At 35.5% G+C, this 24,903-nt stretch overlaps 1 protein-coding gene across 2 annotated transcripts in view; it reads left to right on the top strand.

Moving 5' to 3' along the window:
- Window positions 1-24,903, top strand: part of nell2b (neural EGFL like 2b) — an 81,209-nt gene that overhangs the window by 3,012 nt on the left and 53,294 nt on the right. For both annotated transcript variants that reach the window (XR_015482869.1, XM_087248108.1), the window contains exons 3-12: window positions 10,041-10,191; window positions 11,817-11,990; window positions 13,492-13,588; window positions 13,669-13,741; window positions 13,848-13,930; window positions 14,497-14,625; window positions 17,556-17,658; window positions 18,202-18,293; window positions 19,934-20,036; window positions 22,512-22,646. Coding sequence is in view for 1 of the 2 variants with exons in the window: in XM_087248108.1 (XP_087104234.1) it covers window positions 10,041-10,191; window positions 11,817-11,990; window positions 13,492-13,588; window positions 13,669-13,741; window positions 13,848-13,930; window positions 14,497-14,625; window positions 17,556-17,658; window positions 18,202-18,293; window positions 19,934-20,036; window positions 22,512-22,646 (1,140 nt within the window). In the remaining variant the exon portion in view is untranslated. The remainder of the gene's footprint in view (window positions 1-10,040; window positions 10,192-11,816; window positions 11,991-13,491; window positions 13,589-13,668; window positions 13,742-13,847; window positions 13,931-14,496; window positions 14,626-17,555; window positions 17,659-18,201; window positions 18,294-19,933; window positions 20,037-22,511; window positions 22,647-24,903) is intronic.

Genomic DNA, 24,903 nt, shown 5'->3' with positions numbered 1-24,903 from the left:
CTGGCTCTGCTGCTCACTCCCAATGCCACTCTGGTGCTGTTTATGGCTGCAGACTTTCAGCATGATAAATAGATTCAGCTATCAGAGAAGCCGCTTTCTAGGGCTTTCCAAGTCTTTCTTGTCATTGACTGCTGGTCATGTTCTTTCTTGTTGTCTCAGCTCTACTTTACTTTGTCTAGAATTCTGTTCTGTTTTGTTCTATTCTGGGCAACTATGTTCTGTTTGGGTTTGTTCTATTTTTTACCTGTTCTATTCTATTCTATTCTATTCTATTCTATTCTATTCTATTCTATTCTATTCTATTCTATTCTATTCTATTCTGTCCTGTCCTGTCCTGTCCTGTTTATTACATATGCTTGGATTTTGTTCTATTAATCTTGTATTCTTAACCACATCTGTTATATTCCATTCTATTATATTTTGTTCTATTCTATTTGTCATGTTTTACTCCACAACTGCTCTAATCTATTATATTTTGTTCTATTCTATTCTGTCTAATATAGTCTGTTTGATTTTGTTATATTCTTTGCCTGTTCTATTCTGTATCACATCTATTATTCTATATAGAATATTCTATTCTATTCTATTCTATTCTATTCTATTCGAATTGATCTGCTACATTTGTTTGTGTTTTGTTCTATTACTTCCTCTCCCTTGCTTTCTTTAGTTTTTACATATCTGTTATCTTCTATTCTTTTTCATTTTGTTCTGTTTAACTTCACAACTGCTCTATTCTATTCTATTCTATTCTATTCTATTCTATTCTATTCTGTCTACTATATTCTGATTGATTTTGTTCTATTTCTGATCTTTTCTATTCTGTACCACATCTATTCTATTCTATTCTTTATGTTTTAAACCACATCTGGTCTGTTCTATTTCAATTCTATTTTCTAATTGTATGCTATATTATTTGTGTAGTTTGCTTTATATTGTCATATGCATTATATTCTCTCTTTTCTTCTGATTTCTATCCCATTCCATTTTGTTGTGCTGTGTTCTGTTTTACACTACAACTACCATGTTCTGTTCTGTTCTGTTCTATTCTATTCTATTCTATTCTGTCTACTATATTCTGTTTGGTTTTGTTACATGTCTTGCCTGTTCTATTCTGTACCACATCTATTCTATTCTGTTTTGTTTTTTCTCTGGTCTATTATATTATGTTCTTTTCTATTTGCTTTACACCACATCTCTATTCTATTTCAATTCTATTCTTAATTCGATGCTATATTCTTTGTGTAGTTTACAATATTTTGTCATATTCTATTTCATCTATTTTATTATGTTCTTTTTTACACCACAACTGCCCTATTCTATTCTATTCTATTCTATTCTATTCTATTCTATTCTATTCTATTCTATTCTGTCCTGTATTGTCTTCTACTGTTTGGTTTTGTTCTATTAATTTCTCTTCCTTGCTTGTTCTATTTTATACCTCATCTGTTGTAATCTATTCTATTCCACTTTTTTTCTGTTTTATTTGTTCTGATTTATTCCACAACTGTTCTATTCTGTTCTGTTCTATTCTGTTCTATTCTATTCTGTTCTGTTCTGTTCTATTCTATTCTATTCTATTCTATTGTAGGTCTGCTGTTATAGTTTGTTTATTTGTTCTGTTCTAAACCACATCTCACATCTGGTTTGTTCTTTTCTATTCTGTTATAATTTATTCTATTCTATTCTTTACTGTTTTGTTGTCATTTTTTCTGTTCTATTCACTAGTCTAGTTTCTCTGCTCTATTCTCTTGGATTGTGTCTGATTAACTGTATTCTATTCTATTCTATTTTATTCTATTCTATTATATTTGATTCTATTCTATCCCTGAACTCATACATACCAGCTTAGTAGTTTTGCCATAGAAAAATATTAGAAAAAGTATTATGCAGTTTCATATTCAGACCTCACTTCTATGTGAGGTTCTCTGTTCTACTCTGTTGAGTGTTTCTATTGGTTGTCTGTCCTGTTCTGTTTGATTCCTTTCCACTCTGTTTATACTGAGGGCTGTTTAGCGGACGTTTCACTAGCATTCTCTGGTGTGCCTCTGGTGATTTATAGGTGGTTGTTTATCCAGATTGACATCCCGCTTTTTAGCAGGTTGGGGTTAAGCGTCTCGCTCAAGGGCACAGCAGTGATGCTCATCTTCTGCTTTCCGGCTAAACCACTCTTCAGCACCTTAGAACAAAACCACTGAGCTTTTATTTTATTTAAGCTGCCGCCAGTCCAATGACCTATAGTGATGACAGATTTCTAATGCGCGCAGGAACATTCAGGGTTTGCAGTTAGCCAGCATCTGTGTCATCACTTCTGTTCCGCACTGCAGTATGAATGGTGTATGAGATTTGCAGCTCTGGGGAATGAGTTCATACTGTATGTATTGTATGTGTGCCACTGTACACCGACGTAAACAGACTTGGGATGCATGCAGATTTTGGCACAGAAAAACAGGTCTGACATTCCAGAATAAGCAGAGGTATTTGATATGTGTGGAAGCGGTAGTCTTGTTCTAATTTGGGCAGGTGGCACCTCCACGGTATTGATTGGCGCTCCAGTAAATGCCAGTGGGATTGCAGAATTGGGATCTTACAGACAGTCTTCGAGACAAGGTCATAAATGCGCAGAATGCAGATGAGAGACCTATCAATGTCCGTCAATGACTTCCACGCTGTGCTGTTTATAAGGCAGGGGAGAAGAGGAGAGGAGAGAGGAGGACGGAGAGATATTAGAGATAATTCAAGGCTTTATGGGGACGCTGTAGTCAGACATTGTGGGCGGTATGAACAAAATCTTATTGCAGGGTTTGAGTAATTTCACAGTTATGGTTATAAATGTATGTAGTTATATACAGTATTGGTTTTATGTGAGTGATATTACATCCAAATATATAAATGTATTATTTTTATTTACTCATCATTTCAAATGTTTGTAGAGCGATATTGTAATATAGTGAAGGATATTCTCAATAAAATGAAAGTGAATATAAATGAATAAATAATGTCAGGATAAACACTGAAAATGCCATAATCAGTTCACATAATCTGAATAATTAGTTTGGTAATTGGACTAGTCAGGTTCTTGTGTGCAACTCACTGACTCTGATTCAGTTACAAACAGTTCAAGCACACTTGAAAATTTACATTTGAAGCGTTCATATGCAAAATACCATCTAAAATTGTCTTCTAAAATGAGTAGTTTTATTCGGCTCATGTGTGTAGGTTCAATAATATTACTTTTATGACATAGAATAAGCCCTTTTTGTGGTCTTTAAAGTGAAATAACTCAACATAAACAAAGGAGGCTGAGAAAAATCTTCATATTCAATGGAAATTTCAGACAGCCCTTAGAGGTTTTTGCATCTAAACTCTTGATTTGCTGTTTGTTCAAACTACTTGTATAAAATAAGAAGAAACAACACCAATTCTTGAGTTTTCTTAACTGTTTTATGGCTAGTCTCCACTGAGTGGTACAGTACGGTACGGTACGGGATTGGTACGGATCACCTTAATTAGGCTTGCGTTTCGACTGCCAATGAGGTACCAATGGTGTGGTGTACGACAGAAAGTTTACGTTACGCCTTTTCTCAAGTAAAAAATAATTCAATTGTGGTGTATATTAGAATTAGACAATATAAAATATTCACTACTAATATTCATATCTCTACTGGTCATATGACCTAAAAAAATTTTTTAGGTTTTGCATTCAAAATTGGAATGACATTACAGTTTTGTATCAACTACTAAATGAATGATCCGTTATACTGTTAATTACATTTATTTATACTTTTTAAACTGATGAATATGAAACAAAAGATTATCTATACCTTAGTTGACTGGTTTTGCTGAGTTGCTGGCTTTGTCTAAATGAATTAAAAGCAAGTAGGTGAAACATTTGCAACACCAAACCATAAAAGAGGTTAAAAGTTTGGCCCCGGTTGTTGGTCTTCTGTCAGATCTGGTGCTGACTGGCTGTGTTAAGTGCCAGTATCGGATTCCTGCTCATTCATCAGCTATTTGAGCATGCACCATCCAAGAGGGACATCAGCTAAGTGTTTCTCCTGTGCGCTGATGCCGTCTGGACCAGGCAAATACTCAACATCCCTCGTATCAGTCATCCTGCATTCCCCCACTGAGATTTCATGGCTCCACTTTGTGTCTGTAGGACGATGACATACTTTATACAGACTTAAAGGCATAGTCCACCTAAAAACTTGATGTTGTTGAGAAAACATAGCCTGAAAGTATACAGTATACAAGTTTAAAAAGCATGTTTAAACACATTGCTACTACATTTCTTACATGGTTAAACCAAATGTTGCCATGTTTTAATAACTATCTTTCATGTTAAAGCAAGTTGCCAGCATGCGTGTTTTAATGTTGCTAATTTTTCTGATGTCCTTTCACAGAGTGCTAGAATAGCATCAGTATGCTAATAAACAATAATTTCCCTCATTGCTAACATGATTTATCATATTGTTATCACATTTAGCGTGTTGGTAACATGGTGTAATGTTTTTGAATGCAGCTAGCATGTGTACAAAATCAGTAACATGCTTTAGTACTTTGTTGGCAAGCTTTAGCATCTTGTTAGCATAGTAGGTTACATGATTTATCACCTTGTAGCATGTTTAGCAAGTATTAACATTGCTAATAGCCTTTAAACAAGTTGCAAGTGTGTATTAGCACATTTATGGTATGTGTCTAGCATGGTTATCACATTGTTAACACGTTACTAACACATTACCTTTTAGCGATGTTTACAGTAAGACATGTTAAATGGTTGCTAGAACATTGCTAATATATATAAACAATTAGCAAGCGCACATTGTAGCCTAGTTTGTTTTCTAGCATGGTTTTCTCATTGCTAACATAAATTACCATGTGAATGAGCGTTTTTAGCATTGTTAACATTGGTAATGTGAATGAAAATATTGGTGATGTGTTAGCATGTGGCTACTTTTGCTAATTGACATCTTTCTGACATTTATTCACCCTTCGAAATCTGCAAGACTGTTATTTGAGACACAAAATGAGATGTTTATGAAATGAAATTGACAGCAGTGTTATTTAATGAGAGATTTTTTTATTTTTATTTAAACGTGAACTATTCCTTTAATACACACGCCTGTGACATTTCACTAACCCCAGCCACAGTTTCGGTCTGACAGCTTTGAGGCAAGCAATAACGTTATGTCTTTTGATTAATGCAATGTTAATTTGAGGAGAGACACTTGTTCATTTTGTCATTATAATAGGTTGTGAATAATTCATCAGTTGTAAATGAGGCTTTTTTTCTTTTAATGTTGGCTTTAAACTTTCATTAAGGTACGTTACGACGGTGATAGGACACACTTTTAAGTGCTTGCATCAGAAGTAGCCTGACTTTTAATCGTTTTAAGTGCTTTTTACATGTAATTGCTCAAATTATTGTTGACATGGATACTGAACATAATTAGCAAAACTCTCCTGCAAAGGTTTTTCATTGAAATTCTGACTGAATAGTGTTGAGCTGCTTGCATAATTTGCATCACACTGTGTTTATCTTGCTCCCAGGAGCCCAGTTCTCGTTTATCACTACTGAAGTTATCGGTTCTCTTGAGGTGTAGCTGGCCTGTGGTGTTTGATAACTGAAGGCGATTGATTACAGATTCAAGGTGTAAAAGAAAACCTCCCAGTGGGGGATTGAGTATATTTTCATGGTCTGAAAATGAATGAAATATTTATTTATTTATTTATTTATTTATTTATTTATTTATTTATTTATTTATTTATTTATTTACTTATTTATTTATTAGCATTAGCTAATGTAGAAACATTAGATTAACATTACTTTTTCTAATAAAAAAATAGAAATTTTATATATATATATATATATATATATATATATATATATATATATATATATATATATATATATATATTTGCATTTATATTTAAACATGTATCTAACTATATTTGCAGATGATTGTTTGATTTTACTTTATTTATTTATTCATTTATTCAGTCATTTATTTTATTTAGAGACTTAAAAGCTTAAAATTCATATTATTAAATTTAATTATGCATTACATTTATAATTTTTATTATGCATCTATACTTTATTATTTATTTATTTATACTTTTTATGCTTACAGATGTTTATTGATTATTATGCTAACTAACCATGCCGCATTTATTTATTATGTTTTGTCTATTTTTATTTTTTTATTTATCAATTTCGAGAGTCATTACCGGGTAATCTGCATAATTTTCTAGCAGATAATCATCAGCAGTCCCCTGGCTGCTCTCTGACCTTTAAATGCTGCCATCAAACGACTAGCCTTTGATTTATCGCACATTAATACAAGCCTCGATAATGAACGCACAGAAGGATAGCACATCTGAGACGAAGTGTCGATCCGGTGGGAATTACGGAACCAGGCGAGTTGTCAGAAGAAAAAAAAAAGTGTTTTCCAATCCCTTCCCCTGAAGGACTTTAATGCTGACACTTGTGAACTGTCCTGGAATCCATTAGACAGGCTGGGTGTCCTCTGCGGATGGTAGAGGTTAGCAGGTTAGCTGAAGCTCACTGTCATACGATGTATTTGATTAATGGCGCCGGTGAAACTCGCTGTACAATAGGCTCTCAGCTGCGGCTTACAGCTCCCCTGAGCTTCACTTGACAATAGCTACACAACATTACTGTTCCCCGGCTGGCCTTTATGTGTGTGCGACTTGATTTTTTTTCATATTTTGCCCCGGCGTATATCTCATGTTTTGACAGGACTGATTTAAACATTCGTCAGTTTCTGCAGATTGTGTTTCCTCCTTCCTTCTGTCTCTGTTTTATTGCTTTACTTTTGCTAGACTCACAGCATGTTTCCATTACATATTTGTGCAGAGCATTTGCAATATTTTCAAAATGTAGTTCAAACTAGCTATTAATTAACTATTAAAGGGAGCCTGTTGTGCAAAAATCACTTTATAAGAGGTTTAAACACAATTGTGTGGCAATAATCTGTGAATATAACCATCTTCTAATGGAAAAAAATTACCTTTATTTTTTATTATCACCCTTCATTAAAACAGCTTGCAGAAACACTTAAAACCTTGCTCATAGGGACAACCTCTTCCTCATTAACATAGGATTTTAGTCTTGTTTTTGAATCTGCCACTATGCTGACACATAGGCATTTGTTGCCCCACCCTCTTTTAAATTTAAAGTGACTTATAAAAAGACTTATAAAGATTATTTTTGGGGTATTCTGAGCTGAAACTTATATATACTTCAGGGACATCAAAGACTTATTTTTAGTTATTATAGATCTTATTATTACTTATTTTAGATCTTTAAAAAAAGGCGTAATAGGTCCCCTTTTATTATGGTGTTTACATGAACCGGGTGTTATGAAACTAAAACTCATTCTCTTGTGATAGATTAAAAAAAGTCATAATGACAGGTAAAGTAGTTTAATTTATATCGCAGCCAACACATTGCCATTTTAAAAATAAAAAAAAATCAGACGTACGTGTCTGACAAGCAATAATGATTAGGCAGTTCTTCTCTATTAGGGAGGAGTCACAAATGTGTTTTTTATTTCTTAGAGAAACTGTATTCAGAACTTCTGGATCAATAGGTCAATATTTAAAAAGGTATTTAAGCAATTTTCTGCAAATAAACATTTACTAATATCCATATCTTTAAACAATGAGCATGTGACTTTGATGTGCAATGTATGACCTGTTTCCCTTGCAGTTTTGCTACACATTGTTTTTTTCAAGTTGCATTAAATATCACCTCACATTATATACACACTTAGTTTTTTTGTGCAAAATATGGGCATTTTTGCTAAATTGACATGTTTCCAATTTAAAATCTTAATTTGTGCAATTGTAAGAGAAATGGAAAATTGTCTAGTGCCAATGCAGGACCTACACATTATATTAGCATTCTCATTAAAGAAATTAAAAGTGTCCTTCAAGTAATTGCTCCAAGGGGGTTAGCGTTATTCACACATTATAATATAAATGTGCATGTTTTTCTTAAACTGAGAATGTTTCTTGATTGGTTTAGATCATGTCATGATCTAAACCATGTTCAAACTTGGTTCTAGCAAGTCCTGCAAAGTTACAACCCCAAGACACACCTGGGCTTGCTAATCAAGCTTTTACTAGGCTTCCTAGAAACATCCTTGCAGGTGTGTTGAGGCAAGTTGGAGCAAAAATGTACAGGACACCGGCCCTTCAGGAACAAGTTTGGACACCCCTGGTTTTGATGGTTAACATTGATTAGCCTGTTGTTAGCATTTGCTTTTTAACATAATTTTGGAAGCATTTAACCACATTGTCTGCATTATTAAACTCTGCTGGCATGTTTTAGAGTGCTGCGTATTGCTAGCATGTTTTACCAATATGCTAACATACTGTGAATAAGCACTCTTAGCATGGTTAGTATAGCCTACTGCTAATGTGAATTACTATTTCAAACCCTTGAATTAACATTGTTATCATTAATGCTTCTACTTGTTTATGTTGTTAGCATGAATTGGCATCTAGCAGCTTATTAATAACACATTGTCATCATATTTTAACACCTTTTTTGCAATACTTGACTATAGCTACACAACGTTAGCGTTCCCCTAGCTGGCCTTGATTTGATTTTTTTCTTACTCTGGCCCAGTCGTTTCATTTTATTTTTTTCCCGTTTTGACAGGACTGACATAAACATTCGTCAGTTTCTGAGTGCTCCTAAGCAGACTGTGTTTCCTCCTTCCTTCTGTCTCTGTTTGATTTCTTTACTGTTGCCACTCACAGTGTCAAGGCATGACCTACATGCCATTCTAGCATCCTCATTAAAATTGATCAAATTGAATACCATCCTTAAAACCGTCCTCCAAGTATGCCCCGAGGAGGTCTATAATACTTGGAGAAAATCAGTCTGTTAAGAGTTCTCGTTCATTTCCAAGGGTAGTTGCTCCACTATATTTTAAATATTAATTTAATTGATTTATATATAACAAAAATAAATCAAATGTTATTTTATTAATTAATTCATTTTTACATCATTTAATTATTTGTATTTTTTATTAAAATAATTTAGAAATTTACATTTAATTTATGTCGTTGTATATCATATGTCTTTTAATATTGTTTAAATTATTATTTTTTTTAACTAACCATCTGAGCAATAATTGCCATTTAGCAAACTGCTATAAATTCATGACCTTATTATTGTATTAAATGTGATATTATTGCACTATTATTATGTGATATTATTATTATTACTATGTGATATTATTATTGTACTATTATTATGTGATATTATTTTACTAAAATTAGCATGTTGTTTTTAGCACACATTAAAAATAAGCTAAATTAATAATGAAAAATGCAGGTGTAGGTGGTTTAGTTTCTAACAGCGGGCGCTAAATGATTTAACTTTGACCCCTTGATATTTATCATGCTCATTTATTATGCTTAGTTTAATATTTACATTGGCTCCAAAGTGGATATTTAAACATAAATATCACCAGATGGTCACATTGGCCCAAAGCGGCCATCATAGATCGTTCCATTATGGTTTGGAAACTAAAGCTTCTTGCCTCCTTGCCACATTTGCTTGATACTGTATCATTAACAAACTGGCATATTATGAACAAATTCAATTACAAGCTGGTGATTGTGTTATACATATTTTGAGCAGACGATGGTGTGGTGGTAAAGGCTAGCTTGAGCATATTTTGTCTGTGTGATCTAGTATATTCGTTTTCATATATTAGATCTGAGTATGAGTTGAATGAGCAAATGTATCAGAATGACACCGATTACGCACTAAATTTTCAAATCCTATACATTTTTCTAATGATTCAACAGTGATGTTTTATTTGAATGGGATGTCATGCATGTTCTAACTTACTTCTTTATTTCCAGAACAGTCCAACATCTATTGACAAGCCTTGCTGTTAATGGCCGGCTCTGTATTGATGAAGACTCTTATGCCTGGGTCTGTGTTGGGTAGTGTCTGTTTTTTAATGCATTTCTGTCTTTTTCTGTCACTCCATCAGGTTCATCAAGGAATGCTAGAGCTTCTCTCAAGGCAGCAGAGAGGATTCTTCAGAAGTTAAGAGGAAGAACTGAGTTCACTCTTCTGCTGACGCTCAAACAGGAGAAATTCAGCTCAGGAGTGCTGCTGTCCATACACTATGGAGAACAGAGGTGTGTGTACTATACTTATGTATCTACTAGTCTCTCTATAAATCTATTAGTTTACCCAAAAGCTTCTCTATCTACATGCAAACACAAAAATTGTTCTTTAGCATTTCTTTGTTGTAATTGAGGTGCTATTTTGCATTGTTTGCATTTGCATTGCTCATAATAGGGGAAACAATTTAGGTGCTATATAGCCCCAACTATTGGTTCTTTAGTTGTTCTTTGTGTTGGTTAAGGTTCTATCTATCTATCCATCCATGTAATTGTATTAATCTGTCAGTCAATATATCTATCTAACACTCTAACCAACTCATTACCCATCTATCCTTTTGTCAGTCTGTCTAACTGCCTATTATTCATTATTCATTGCTTTCACCCATCTTTCTGTCTATCTTTCTATCCATTCATCCAACTATCCATCCACCCAACCAACCAACCAACCAACCAACCAACCAACCAACCAACCGTAAGCCTATCTGCCCATTCATCAATTGGCCTATTTGTCCATCCATCCATTGGCCAACCAACCAACCAACCAACCAACCATCCATCCATCCATCCATCCATCCATCCATCCATCCATCCATCCATCCATCCATCCATCCATCCATCCATCCATCCATCCATCCATCCATCCATCCATCCATCCATCCATCCATCCATCCATCCATCCATCCATCCATCCATCCATCCAACCAACCAACCAACCAACCAACCAACCAATCCATAGACCTATCTATCCATCCATCCATAGACCTATCTGCCCATCCATCCATAGACCTATCTGTCCATCCATCCATAGGCCTAACTGTCCATCCATCCTTAGGCCTAACTGTCCATCCACCCATTGGCATCTCTGTCCATCCAGCCACTGGCCACATCCATCCAACCATCCAATCAACCAGCCAACCAACCAACCAACCAACCATAGACCTATCTGTCCATTCATCCATTGGCCTATCTGTCCATCCAACTAAAGGCATATCTTTCCATCCATCCATGGCCTATCTGTCCATATTTTAATGCACCTGTCAATTTTTCTGCCGGGCTATCTACAATTTTTTTTGTTCAGCCTATCATCTATGAATTTGTCAAATATATATGTATCTATCAGTCAATCTGTCCATCTGTTAGCCTAACTATTCATCTGTGCATTCATGCATCTGGTATGGGCTTTTGCTCATCTAAAACCTTCTCATCATTTATTTTCCATCTTCTTTTTTCTATCATAATGTCCTGTTTCAACAGAGGAACACATAATCTCTTCTCCTGATAGGTTGCCTGTAACATTTTGGAATGGGATGTCCACTGACATTTCTTCAATGCACACAGTATTGATTCTACACCTCTTTAAGGTCAACACACAGAATCCATGCCAGCTGATTCATGGATCACTGCTCCTCTTCACATTCATACAGAACTCACATATTCCCAGTGGTGCTTTATTCCCTGCCACATTCCAGAATTTAATAACCACCGTTCTTGCAGCTTAACCTGCAGACTTCTAATGCTCGAGAACCTGAGAGCAAAACATTTCGGCTGCAGTCGGTTCCTGGAGTTCCTAGATTGTAAGCAGCTGAATCATGATTATGACGTTTCAATGACTAAATCTGTTTTCTTGGCTTCCTCAGGTTTCTGGAGGTAGAGAGCAGCGGTCTGCGTAATGAGATCCGTCTCTTCTTCCAAACCCCAGACCAGCGGCAGCAGAGAGAGGTCTTCCCCTATAGTCTAGCAGATGGACACTGGCACAAAATCTCGCTGGCATTCAGTGCCACCCAAGTGGTGCTCCATATTGACTGCAACAGGTGAATAGCTGTTGATAACAAAACAGCCACCAGCAAGGCCATTTTAGTAACCAAAAAATAAAGACTGAAACTATTGGTCAAAAAACATTTTCCCTAACTGAATTTAAATGAAAATGAAACTAAATTCAGTTTTCAGAATTAATAAGCACTGATTCTGTGGCTGTTTATAGAAGTACCTTTTTTGCTTCTTGTTTAAACTACTTATTTAAAATGACTTGAAACAATACAATTGTTAAGTTTTTTGGACAACTGAATTGTTTTAAGTTCAATCCAATTAAATTTGTAAAAACTATTAAGTTAACTTAATTGATTTGTGTTGGGACAACATGAAGGAGTTGTGGAACCTTGCATTTTCTTTAGTGTATTGACCTTATTCTTCATTAAACTCAGATTTTGTCGCCTATAATAAACGGCAGAAACTACTTGCTCTACAAACAAGTGTGTGCATGACTATACATAAAAAGTTTAAAAATATCATAAGAAAATATCTGTTTGCAACACCAAGCAGCAGAACAAGCTGTTTTTAACGTCTAAATATTAATGGAAGTGAATTAGACTGGAAGTCTTAAGCCAAAAAGTTTCAAATGGCTGCGCTCGATAGGAGTACCTGTAAATGCGTTTTTACCACCAAAAAAATTCTAAATAAGTCAAAAGATGTTCGTAATCAAAAAGATATTTTCTATATAAACAAAAATCTTTGTCTATCTTTATTTCGTGAGCTGAAAATTTAAACTAGGGTGTTACTACATAACTAAATATACTGTTTAATATTAAGAGATTTGTCTAAATTCTTAAAGATTTTTACTTTTTTCTGTTGCATTTGTACAGTACGGTTTTGGATTCAGTGTTTGTTTAAACAATTATTTTATTTTTATTACTATGAGGTTTGCACAAGAGTTAAAGTAAGCTGTCCAAACACCAAACTTTGCTCTGGTCAACACAAGATGTAAACTCAGCTAAACTAAAATTTCTAAAATTAAATTTATAAAACCCAAACAGAATTGTGTTCACAAAAAAAAAAAAAAAAAAAAAGTTAAACTAACAAAACCATTGATGAAAATAACTAAAACGAAATGTACAGCAAATTTAAAAATGCAAAACAATTTGCTTGCTAAGTGTGACGTCATGCGAAGTGGATTCTGAGTGAACTGTATGGGGAAACTAAACAAATACTAATAAACATTTACCAAGCACTCTAATACTTTCGAAAATCAGGATCCCAATATATATTGTGATGGCCAGAAAGTGATACATTTTTTTAGAAATTGTTAAAATATTGATGTCTGACTATGCAGACCAGCCCAGAGACTGTTGTGTACACTATGATTTTTATATAAAATTCACTTTAATGTGTGATATGACTAAAAAATGATCATCAATGAATTCAAATGAGTAGTGACCCAGAAATATTTAATACGACTTAACAAGCGGATAATGGCGAGATGGATTTAAATACATTCTAAAAGCAAATGTTTCTTTTTTTATTTGTATTTGTCTTCAGAATTTATGAACGGATTGTGGAGACACCATCTATGGAGTTCCCCAGAGGAACGAACATCTGGGTTGGCCAAAGAAATGACGCCCATGGATTTTTCAGGGTACAACATGGTTTTGTACATCTAAAAATAGATTATAAATCTGTATCAGTTTGCCTCTCTGACGATGTCTTTTTCCTTAGGGAGTGATGCAAGATGTTCAGTTAGTAGTCGTACCCCATGGATATGTCGTCCAGTGTCCAGATCTCAACCGTAGTAAGTGCTTGCTTTTGGTAGATGACATTGAAAAATAGAAGATAAATGCACTCTGCAAACTCACTGTTCTGGAAATGCCATTAATGCACTTCCACTACTTTGGCAGCCTGTCCCACTTGTAATGATTTCCACGGGCTGGTTCAGAAGATCATGGAACTTCAAGATATTTTGGCTAAAACGTCAAACAAGGTAAGATTAGAATTAGTAGCAAAAGAAATATGTTTTGCAACCTTTTCAAGGTTAATTAACATTTTAATTATGGTTAAAATATTTAATAAATACTGAATTATTAATGAATAATTTGTTATATTGTAGTATATTTTGGATTGGGTCTTCATGAATGTCCCAGCATTCATTGCTGAATTCTGTCGAAATTATTTGTGAGTTTTTAGGTTTTCAGCTAAATTGTAAATAAAATGCTAATGCTCTTTGTGGTGTAGAGTGATATTTTAGCATGCTAATCATGCTATTGCAGGCTAGTAGTTAAAATAAAAGGATTCAGCCAGTTTCATGTGTCCCATTTTATTGGGATTTACTCATTTCATTTTCCGCTACATAAGGTTTATTGTTTTCGTGTTGGATGTCCCCATTTTCTATGTTTTATGGTCTGTTTAAATGCTGCTTTTACCATAAATCTCATATTTTCCTCTCCATCTAACATTTCTTTTTTGCCGACTCGTCATTTTTTATACGATCTCCCGCTATATTGAACATCAGCCCCCTCCCCTCTTCCTCATATCTTCATTGTGCTGCAGTTGGCTCTTGCCGAAGAGAAGATGAAGTACTTGGATGGCTGTTACTGTGAGAGGACCTGCACCCTGAATGGAGAGATCTTTAGGGACAGCGATGCTTGGATTGATGGATGCAGAAACTGCACATGCTCAGTAAGCACATGTATTGCTTGGATGGAGCGTATTTAGGAATATTGGGAATGGATCACTGAGTGGGTAGTTCACCAGAAAATGATCCTTAAATCACCCTTTACTGCTTTCAAACCTTTGTGAGTTTCTTTTTTTCTGTCATACACAAAAGAAGAATACAAAAATACCTCTTCAAAATATCTTTTTGAGTTCAACAGAAGAAAGAAACTCATTAAGGTTTTGAACCACTCGAGGGAGAGTAAATAATGAGTACATTTTTATTTTGGAGTGGATTATCCCTTTAAGTTCAGTGATGGCTCCCCAAACTTCAACCTCAGGGGCTACTTTTGAATTTTAACAACAAAAGTGATTTTCAGCATTAAAGCAACTGGGAAACTTTACTGTCCATGTTGTGGTAGTTGCTTATAGGTGAAGTCATTAGTGCTATTTCTGCAAAGAATTTAGTAAAACAATCTGAGAATTTATGCAGAATGATTTTGGGAGTGTCATAACTAAAAACTTAATATATGAAATAAAAAAGAATACCTTTTTAACTTTTATTTAATTTTTACAATGCAAATCCAGTTAGATCCACTTATTTGGTAAACAAAGCAGGTCTCTTATATAATATATCTACTAAAGGACTCAAAATATTACTTTATTACAAACACTATTACACTTTTACAAACTGTATTATAAATAAATCATATGGATTTTTCATACTACTTAATAATATTACTGAAATTAAGTAAAAAAAAAAAGAATAAATATTAATTCAGACTCATTTAAACAAGTAAATAATGGGTTAAAAATTTGAGGTGCCAATATAAACCCTTCAAGTACAAATGTGTACCTTTTGAAAAGGTACTATACCACCCCAGTGACAGTTTACACTCTGAGAGTGTAGTGTTTTTGTTCTCTTGCAAATATATTGTTTCCCATAAAAAACTACAAAAATGCTTTTGTTTGACAATCTAAGTGTTGCATTCTTCCAAAAATCAGATTTTTATCCCAAAAGCGTTGTGAGAAAATGTGCAATCTGTTCTTTCGCAAATGTATTGCATTCCCACTCCAAAAAAAAAAAAAACAGTATTATTTTACACACTGTTTGCAATCTCTCAAAGAAGTATTGTATTCCCTAAAAACTTGCAAAACATTTGCACACTCTTACAAAATTTTGCATACTCTTTTTGTTGTCTTCCCCTGAGAAACAGTGTTTGCTTACAAAAGCACAAATTTTTTTCCATCCTCATTGTATTTCCAACACAAAGAGCGAATTCAAAGTTTCTTAGGGGGAATACAAAAGTTTTGTGAAAGAATCCAAAAAGCATTCAAACATAATTCATAATCCTCCCGTGTGGTTATATAATCATTTATTTTACCATCACGATGTCCCTCTAGGGCAGGGGTATCCAAACTCGGTCCTGAAAGGCCTCATGTCCTGGAGAGATTAGATCCAATCCTAATCAAACACACCTGAACCAGCTAATCAAGCTCTTACTAGATTAGGCGTGGTCAAACGCAGTCCTGGAGGGCCGGTGTCCTGTAGATTTTAGCTCCTTCTTGCCTCAACAACACACCTGCATGGATGTTACTAAAAAGCCTAATAAGAGCTTGGTTATCTAGACCAGATATATTTGATTAGGGTTGGAACTAATCTTTGCAGGACACTGGCCCTCCAGGACTAAATATGGGCACCCTTGTACCAGATATACTAAAACAGGAATGGCCAAACTTGATCTTGTTTGGTCCAAACTTTATAGTTTTGCTCAAACCCTAATCAAACACACTTGAATCAGCCAATCAAGCTCTTACTAAATCAGGGGTGGCCGAACTCGGTTCTGGAGGCCCATTGTCCAGCAGATTTCAGCTCCAAATTGCCTCAACACACTTGCTTGGATGTTTCCAGAAAGCCTAGTAAGAGCTTGATTAGCTAGCCCAGGTGTGTCTTATTAGGATTGGAACTAACCTTTGCAGGGCACTGACCCTTCATGACCGAGTTTGGGCAGCCTTGTACCAGATATACTAGAACAGAGATGGGCAAGCTTGATCCTCTAGGGCCAGTGTCCTGTATAGTTTTGCTCCAACCCTAATCAAACACACCTGAATCAGTTAATCAAGCTCTTACTAGATCAGGGGTGCCCAAACTTGGTCCTGGAGAGGCAGTGTCCTGCAGATTTTGGCTCCAACTTTTCTCAACACACTTGCACAGATGTTTCTAGAAAGCCTATCAGAGCTTGATTAGCTAGCCCAGGTGTGTCTTATTAGGATTGGAACTAACCTTTGCCGGACACTGGCCCTTCAGGACCGAGTTTGAGCACCATTGTACCAGATATACTAGAACAGGTATAGCCAAACCTGATCCTGTTTGGTCCAAACTTGATAGTTTTGCTCCAACCCTAATCAAATACACCTGCCAGTAGCTTTCTAGTGATCTTGAAGACCCTATTAAGTGTGCTTGAATAGTGTTGGAGCAAAAATCTGCAGGGACACCAGCCCTCGAGGATCAAGTTTGCCTATCCCTGTACAAGAAACTTCCTGATAGGTGTGTTTAAGCAAGTTGGAGCTAAACTCAGCAGGACACCAGCCCTCTAGACTGAGTTTGGACACCCCTGCTTCTAAATATAATATTTTTGTCTTATTTTTAATATCTTGTTTGCCTTTCCTGGCATTAAAAATGACAAATGTTCTGTGTATAAACAGAGCTGAAAAATTGGCAAGCCAGGCTACATTCATGGCTGTCGTTGAGGGATTGCATCCTCAGGGTCTGTTCACACCTGAGCATTTGCGAGGCTTTGTTTCAGTTGTGAATATCTGACAATCCGAGTTGCTATCAACACTCCTGAAAGTCTAATTCCGTCAGCTTATCTTAAAGAAGCCTGTAATTGTGAAGCTCTTTCATTAATGTTGATGGAGTGTGTGTGTGTGTGTTTGTGTGTATGTTCTACCTGCAGAACGGCACCGTGGAGTGTGAGAGTATTTTCTGCCCACCGCCTCAGTGCCCCCCTGATACCGCTCCAATCTACATGCCTGGAGCTTGCTGTAAAGAATGCCAGCGTGAGTACGCACATACACACACACACACACACTCACACACAAAAATAAAATGAGGCCATGCATCTACAATGCTGCAAATATTTGACAACTTCAGGGCCTGTTCTTGCAATCACCTCAATTCTTCCCTCACTATCTATCTGCCCACCCAAATCTTTTATATAATCATACTGCGGTCTTGATGACAAACTGACCACATCCCAGTTGTTGCTAGGTTACCACTGCCACAAATACGAATGTCAACACACACACACACACACACACACAGACAGCGCAGTCACACACTTTCTCTGGTATCATTAATAATTCAGGGCCAGTGTGCAGCGTGTTGTGTTTGAGTGAGCAGAGCTAATGTGCAGGAGCTAATAGCAGTTTGACTGATGACCAGGGCTTTATTTAACATTGCGCTCTGGTAGGCTTAATCTAACATGCTTGTCCGATCGATGGCTTACTGGTTTGGGCTCTAAATTGCTTCGTTTCGTCTCTATCCTATTCGTTCCTGTGCACCGTGTTGCTTATTTTTGATTGTGTGTGTTTTCTCTGTAGCCGTGTGTCTGTTCAGAGGAAGAGTGTATGTGGAAGGTGACCGTAAGAGCATTCACGACTCTGAGGGAAACTGTCTGCTGTTTGAATGCAGGGTAAGTACAAGTGAACTGCAGGCCGACGGTCTGAAGCTTTTTCGCCAGAGCCTGACAGGATCTGAATGTTCTGCATTTTTTTGCACATTTATCTTGCGAGAAAACAGCCAGTCTGTGCATGGCTATTAATTAGAATTCCAGTCTGGGGCTGTTTGAGAAATTGAATTATGGGCATCAAAGCATGGGGATACATTTAGTTTCAGGATAGAATTTTAATGTGAATTCAGTTTGGTCACACTTTTTACTTGATTACACCTAGATTTTGAAGTTTTTATATGATATGAACTGAAATTTCTGACAGATTTGGCATTCTTTCTAAAGCCCCGGTCAGATCACATGATTTTTATTGTCAGTTACAAAAGTCACTATGTCAGATTATGCCATTTTTTTCTCGATAAAATCTTGACCTGCGTAACAAAAGTGAAAGACTACACGTTCCTTCACGATCAGTTGTCCCATGACGTCTACAACGAGTGTTATTTCCCAAAGCATTAGAATTGGTTTTTAATATGAATTTAGTCTAATAGAGGTTAATGTTATAATAATAATAATAAATATCTTAAACGAATTTTCACTTTCCATAGAAAATTAATAGAACAGACACTCCTCAGAGATGTGCCTCATTTAGAATAACCTAGGAATTTGAATTGAGACACACTCGGAATTTCATTTGAATTTCAGACCACATTTGATTTGGGCAATTTCAGTTCCAGGTAGAGCTGGGCTAAATATCTAGATAATTCTTTTACTGCATCGAACGATAACGTAAAAATTTTCATATAAGTTTTGAATGCTTCCACTTTAAAAAGAGTATTCCACCCATGACTGAAGGCATGTACTGCTGGCGGGAAAGGGAATTGTTGGCGGGAAAGTGAAACTAGCATGCTAAACAATACTGGGTGACGCAGCATGACCTGTTTTCAGCTGATAATTTTCAGCGGCCAATAATTTGGTGAATCTCTAATATCAACACAATTATAGATTCCTCTTGTTGCATATTTCTTTATAATAATTTTTTGGAGGTTTTCACATTTAATTGATCGGAAAGTCGATAGTATAGACTGGAAAGTAGAGAGAGGGGAAGGATTGGCATAGGACCTTGAGGTGGGAATCAAACTTGGGTCACCGTTGACACCAAAGTGCCATGTGTTGACGTACTAACCCCTACACCAAGAGGCGCCAACCTTGTTGCATATTTCTGATGTGTGATTGGCACTTAGGATTAATATTGAGTGAAAATGTCAAGAGTTTATCATCGTTATCAGCATAAATTTGATCTCTTTTATCATAAATTCCATATAATATTGTTTATCGGCTCAGCACTAGTTCCAGAAAGAATTAAAATTCCTAATTGGACATGTTATGAATTGGGATTCCAGGCAGAATTTGAATTATGCTGAGCCTAGTTATGATTTTGAATTCCAAGCCCAGTTTGAATTCTGTGCAAAATTCGAAACTGGTCTTAAAATTGAAGTCTGAAATCAGAATTTAAATTGGAACTTAAAAAACTACCTTAAGCTCCTATTTTTTATATTATGTCTAGTTTTCCTGCTATGCTAAAAGCTAACGCTTTATTCTGAAGTTTACAGAGTATTTTAAGGAATAATATTGTATAAACTCTAGATTTTGTGTGTTTGCAGGATCGAAGTATGCGTAGGGTGGAAATGACTTCTTGTCCAGATCTGAACTGCCCCGAGTCAGAGCAGATCACACTCACCGATCGTTGCTGCAAAGTGTGCAGAGGTGCGACACACACAGAAACAACACACACCCTCTACTGCACTGATGGAGTCATATTAAGGGCAGCCACCTTTGACCACTGCACACACAAACTCGATTTGTGCTCAACACCCGGCCATGTCTGTGCATGACAGCACACGTCTATTTTTCACCCCTCACACATTTAACACCTCAGTGTAACAGTGATACTACACAGGGCAACATACTGTCTGCTCGATTTCACCACACTTCTCATTAGCTATGTTTCTGAGGTGATGTGCAAACCTGGAATATTGCATAAAAATTGCAAAAAAAAAAAAAGCATTTAGTGAGTTTAAGAGAATAAAATTTTTAATAAAAATTATTAATAAATTATATTAAAATTATATAAAAAAAATATTTAAAAAAATATTTTACATTTGTAGTCAATGTTCAGAACTACTAGTCCACCTAAATATGTCTGTTACTTTCCAACATGTTTTGATAAGTTAAAACAAAATCGTATGCCTTTTTTGATGTGCATGCTGGAATTTATTCGGCAAATGTGTTTCCATCGTACAGTAGTTCATTTTTCCTCATCAGATAAAATGTTTATCCTACTTAGTTTTGTGTATTACATTGTTTTAAAGAGCAAATATGCATTTTTTGGCAATTTTTTATACAATAGTCTGCAATGCACATAAAAATTGGTTAATGTAAATATAGCTACTATATTGAGATATACACTACCTGACAAAAGTCTTTTCATTGATCCCAGTGGTAAGAGCAACCAATAATAACTTGACTTTTAGTTGATCATTTGGAAAATTGGCAGAAGATGGATTTTTCTGATGAATCATCTGTTGAACTGCATCCCAATCATCACAAATACTGAAGAAGACCTATTGGAACCCACAGAAAATCAGTCAAGTTTAGTGAAGGAAAAATCTTGGTTTGGGGTTACATGCAGTATGGGGGTGTGCGAGAGAGCTGCAGAGTGGATGGCAACATCAACAGCCTGAGGCATCAAGACATTTGTGCTGCCCATTACATTAAAAACTACAGCAGAGGGCAAATTCTTCAGCAGGATAGCGCTCCTTCTCATACTTCAGCCTCCACATAAAGTTCCTTAAAGCAAAGAAGGTCAGTGTGCTCCAGGATTGGCCAGCCCAGTCACTCGAAATGAACATTATTGAGCATGTTTGGAGTAAGATGGAGGAGGCAATAAAGATGAATCCAAAGATTCTTGAGGAACTCTGGGAGTCCTGCAAGAACGCTTTCTTTGCCATTCCAGATGACTTTATTAATAAGTTATTTGAGTCATTGTATGGATGCAGTCCTCCAAGCTCATGGGAGTCATAAACAAATTAGTTATTTTTCCACTACAGCATGACTTTATACTCTATACTTTACATTATTCATGTTAAGTGAAGAGACTTTTGTCTAAGCAAAGTCAGACTTTACTGTCCTAATTAAATAATTAAAAATTAAGGCATGATCTTATTTTACTTTGGTAAAATAAGCGTTATCTAAAGGCCTTTGCCTTTCATATAAGCTACTTCTGATGCGAAATGATCAACTAAGAGTCAAGTTATTGTTTGTTGTTTCTAAAACTTGGATAGGCAACAAGATTTCTGTCAGGAAGTGTATTGCATGGTGTGTTTTGGTATTAAAAGCACTAAAATAAAGTTCTTCCTCCAGCCTTATGTTTTTTCCCTTCACATAAACTTGAGCAAATGCAAGGTGCAACAATTTTTACTGCCATCTCATTTTTTTTTGTTCAGTTTTGTTTTATAATTGCTTGTAATATAGTTTTTTCCCCCGCCTCATATTATTTCCTTCGCACAAACTTTCTGAGCAGAGAGCAAAAATGCTTGAACATATTAGTTTTACTGCCATCTATTGTTTTTAACTTCACAATGTCAAACGGTATACATTTTGGTTTGCGTTTAGCATTGCGTTTTCATTTATGTATTTGTTTGTTTTGTTACAAGCTAACAGAAACTGTCGGAAATATACAATATTGTTTTATTTACTTCGTTTATTTTACATAGCGTTTTTACTCCATTTTAAAAATGGAAATAAACAAGTAACAAATATAAATAAAACAAATATAAATAAACAAGTAAAATAAGACAAAATACACTTAAAAAAACAAGACGTGAGATTTAAGAAAACACACTTTAGTATCTTGGGGAAAACTAATGAAGATGAATGATGTTTATCAAAAAAAAAAAACACGTAAAAAAATATAATTAAAATCTCATCAAGAAGCCATTTATTAACAATTATAAAATAATTAACAAAATGCTGTTTAAAATGTCTTTAGATATTGTCACACCACAGGATGCAAAACATCCCAACGTTCCAAAAGCACATCAACAAATAAATACTGTCAATATGTTACCCTGGAAAATTGCACAAAATAGGGAATAAAATGCATAAATACAATGCTTCAATTATAGATGCCAGATTTGGGCATTGTTTAACACTTCAACTCTCTCCCTTTTTCATGTCCAGGGCATGATTTCTGCACCGAGGGTTACAGTCGCAACTGTGTGGAAAATTCTGACTGTATTAACCTAGAAGCAGGAGCTTGCTGTAGCTGTAAAGAAGGATACCACGCGCTCAGGGACGACAGCGCCTACTGCCAAGGTATTCAAACTCCCACAGACAAACCATGTATGTTTCTAAACGCCACACAGACCAATGAGACTCCAAATCCGTCAAAGCCCTGGCACCTGTTATTTGACCCCCCACAGATCTGCTTGCTCCAAATTTCTGTTTTTGTATAAGCAAATAACAGGGCTTTCGCAAATCACTAAATTGCCCGCAATCACAGACGGAGGAGTTGCTGACGAAAGCTGTTGACTGGTGATTACTTAGTGTCTCGCTGAATGAATATTTCAGCGCCGCTATTATCCTTACAGCTGTAATTAATGCATTGTAAACCCGGGAGTTCACGCTGCGCGAGCGTGTGTGTACAGATGTGAAGGAGGGTTCCTGTGGATCGCTGCTATTTAATAGGCTGTAACCTTGTCTAAACATACATGGGAGCTCCGAGAGAGTGTGACTGATATTTCCTGACTATTTCTAGTTTTAGGACTGGACTGATTAACAATATTATATCAAATCGCAATAAAATTTATGTCAATAATGATGATAAGCTATAGACTTTTTACTCTATATTGATCTAAAAGCCAATCACATGGCAGAAATGTGCAACAATGAGAATCTAGAAATGTGTTAATATTAGAGATGCACTGAATTTTCAGCCCCTAAATATTATCGGCCACTGAAAAAATAGGTTATGCTATTTAATAGACCGTCTAATTTTGTTGGCTTCAGTCATTGTTGGGATACTCTTTTAAATATGGAGGCATTAACAACAAATATCAAAATATATATCGTTATTGTTCAATATGGAAAGTAATTAATCGAGATTGCCCAGCCCTACGCCATCCTTCAACTGCATTCTGTTTTCAATTATTGGTTAGGAATAGCAGCGTAAGCTTCAAGCGTTACAATTTTAACACATGATGGCACTTGTTGACAGTTCACTCAAACCCGAAAATTCTGTCATCATTTATTCACTTGTTTCAAACCTGTTTGGCTTTCTTTCTTCTGTTAGAAGAAGATATTTGAAAGAAAGCTGAAAACTGTAACCATTGACTTCCATAGTATTTGGAATATTCAATACTATAGATATCAACAGGTTTCCAGCTTTTCTCCAAAATATCTTCCTTTGGGATCAACAGAATAAAAAAATCATAAAAGACCACTTGAGGGAGAGTAAATAGTGAGTAAATTTAAATTTTTTGGGGGGTATATATGCTTACATACATGTTAGACTATGTAATATCCAAAAAAAATAAAAAAATAGCATTCAAGAATTTGCACTCAGACATTGCTTTAAAAAAATAGGTTTGGCATGCTGTCATGGGAGAGATCCTGAGCTCGGAGATAATTGAGCCCAGGGCTCTGGCTGGTCAATGAGCATGTAAGGGGGTGCGAGATCAGGTAGTTCTCAAGAGCGCCCCCTAAAAAAGGAGAGAAAGGAAAACAGGGTGGATGGGGGGATTCTTCAAAAAATAAGGGAGTAATGATAGACAGGCTATTTAAAGTGAGTTTGGAATAATCCGATTGGCGTAACGATGATTACAGATGAGAAACCAGTCGCTATCAATCATATCAATCAAAATCATATTGAGCTCCTCTCGAAATTTGTTTGTGAAACTTCACTAAAAGACTACAAAATACTCTTTAACTCTAATTATCGATTGAGAAGAGTCAAAAACATTCTGCTATATAACTTATTAATAGTTTTGGCATCCCTCTAAAATGTCAAGGCAGTTGCCTGACAGCTATTTGAAATGTTAATTGAAATGTTAAGACCTTAAATAAACTGCAACAATCAATCATTTTATCAATTGAAAAATTGTAAAAATGTTTTTGAAAATGTTTCAAATGTTTTAAATGTTTTAAATGCTGTGGAACATTTGTCTGATTGCAAAACTTATATTTTTCAGTTGTTTATGTCACTTTCAGCATTGAATTTGATGAACAATTTAGGAGGTCACTTAGTAAAATTCAAGACTGAAATGCAATGTAAATAAGTTCTAAGCAATTATACACTCGAGATGAACAATATACGACAATGAGCCATTTTCATACAGACGATGTGATTGGCTAACTTGATTAACTAGTACTCTCTTTGCACAATATTTTAAATATTATTTTTAAAAATTTGCAAACAAAAGTCCATCCTCAAAAATGACTGTGAATAATAATATAATTAAAGCTGGCACAGTGGCTCAAAGGTTAGCACTGTCGCCTCACAGCAAGAAGGTCCCTGGTTCGAGTCCTGGCTGGCTTAATCTTCTGTGGAGTTTGCATGTTCTACCTGTGTTGG

Source organism: Danio rerio, chromosome 4 (genome assembly GCF_052040795.2).
Source record: "Danio rerio strain M-AB ecotype USA chromosome 4, GRCz13ab, whole genome shotgun sequence".
Lineage (NCBI taxonomy): Eukaryota > Metazoa > Chordata > Actinopteri > Cypriniformes > Danionidae > Danio > Danio rerio.
Note: the sequence above shows the minus strand (reverse complement) of the source record. Positions and strands in the feature narration are given on the sequence as shown.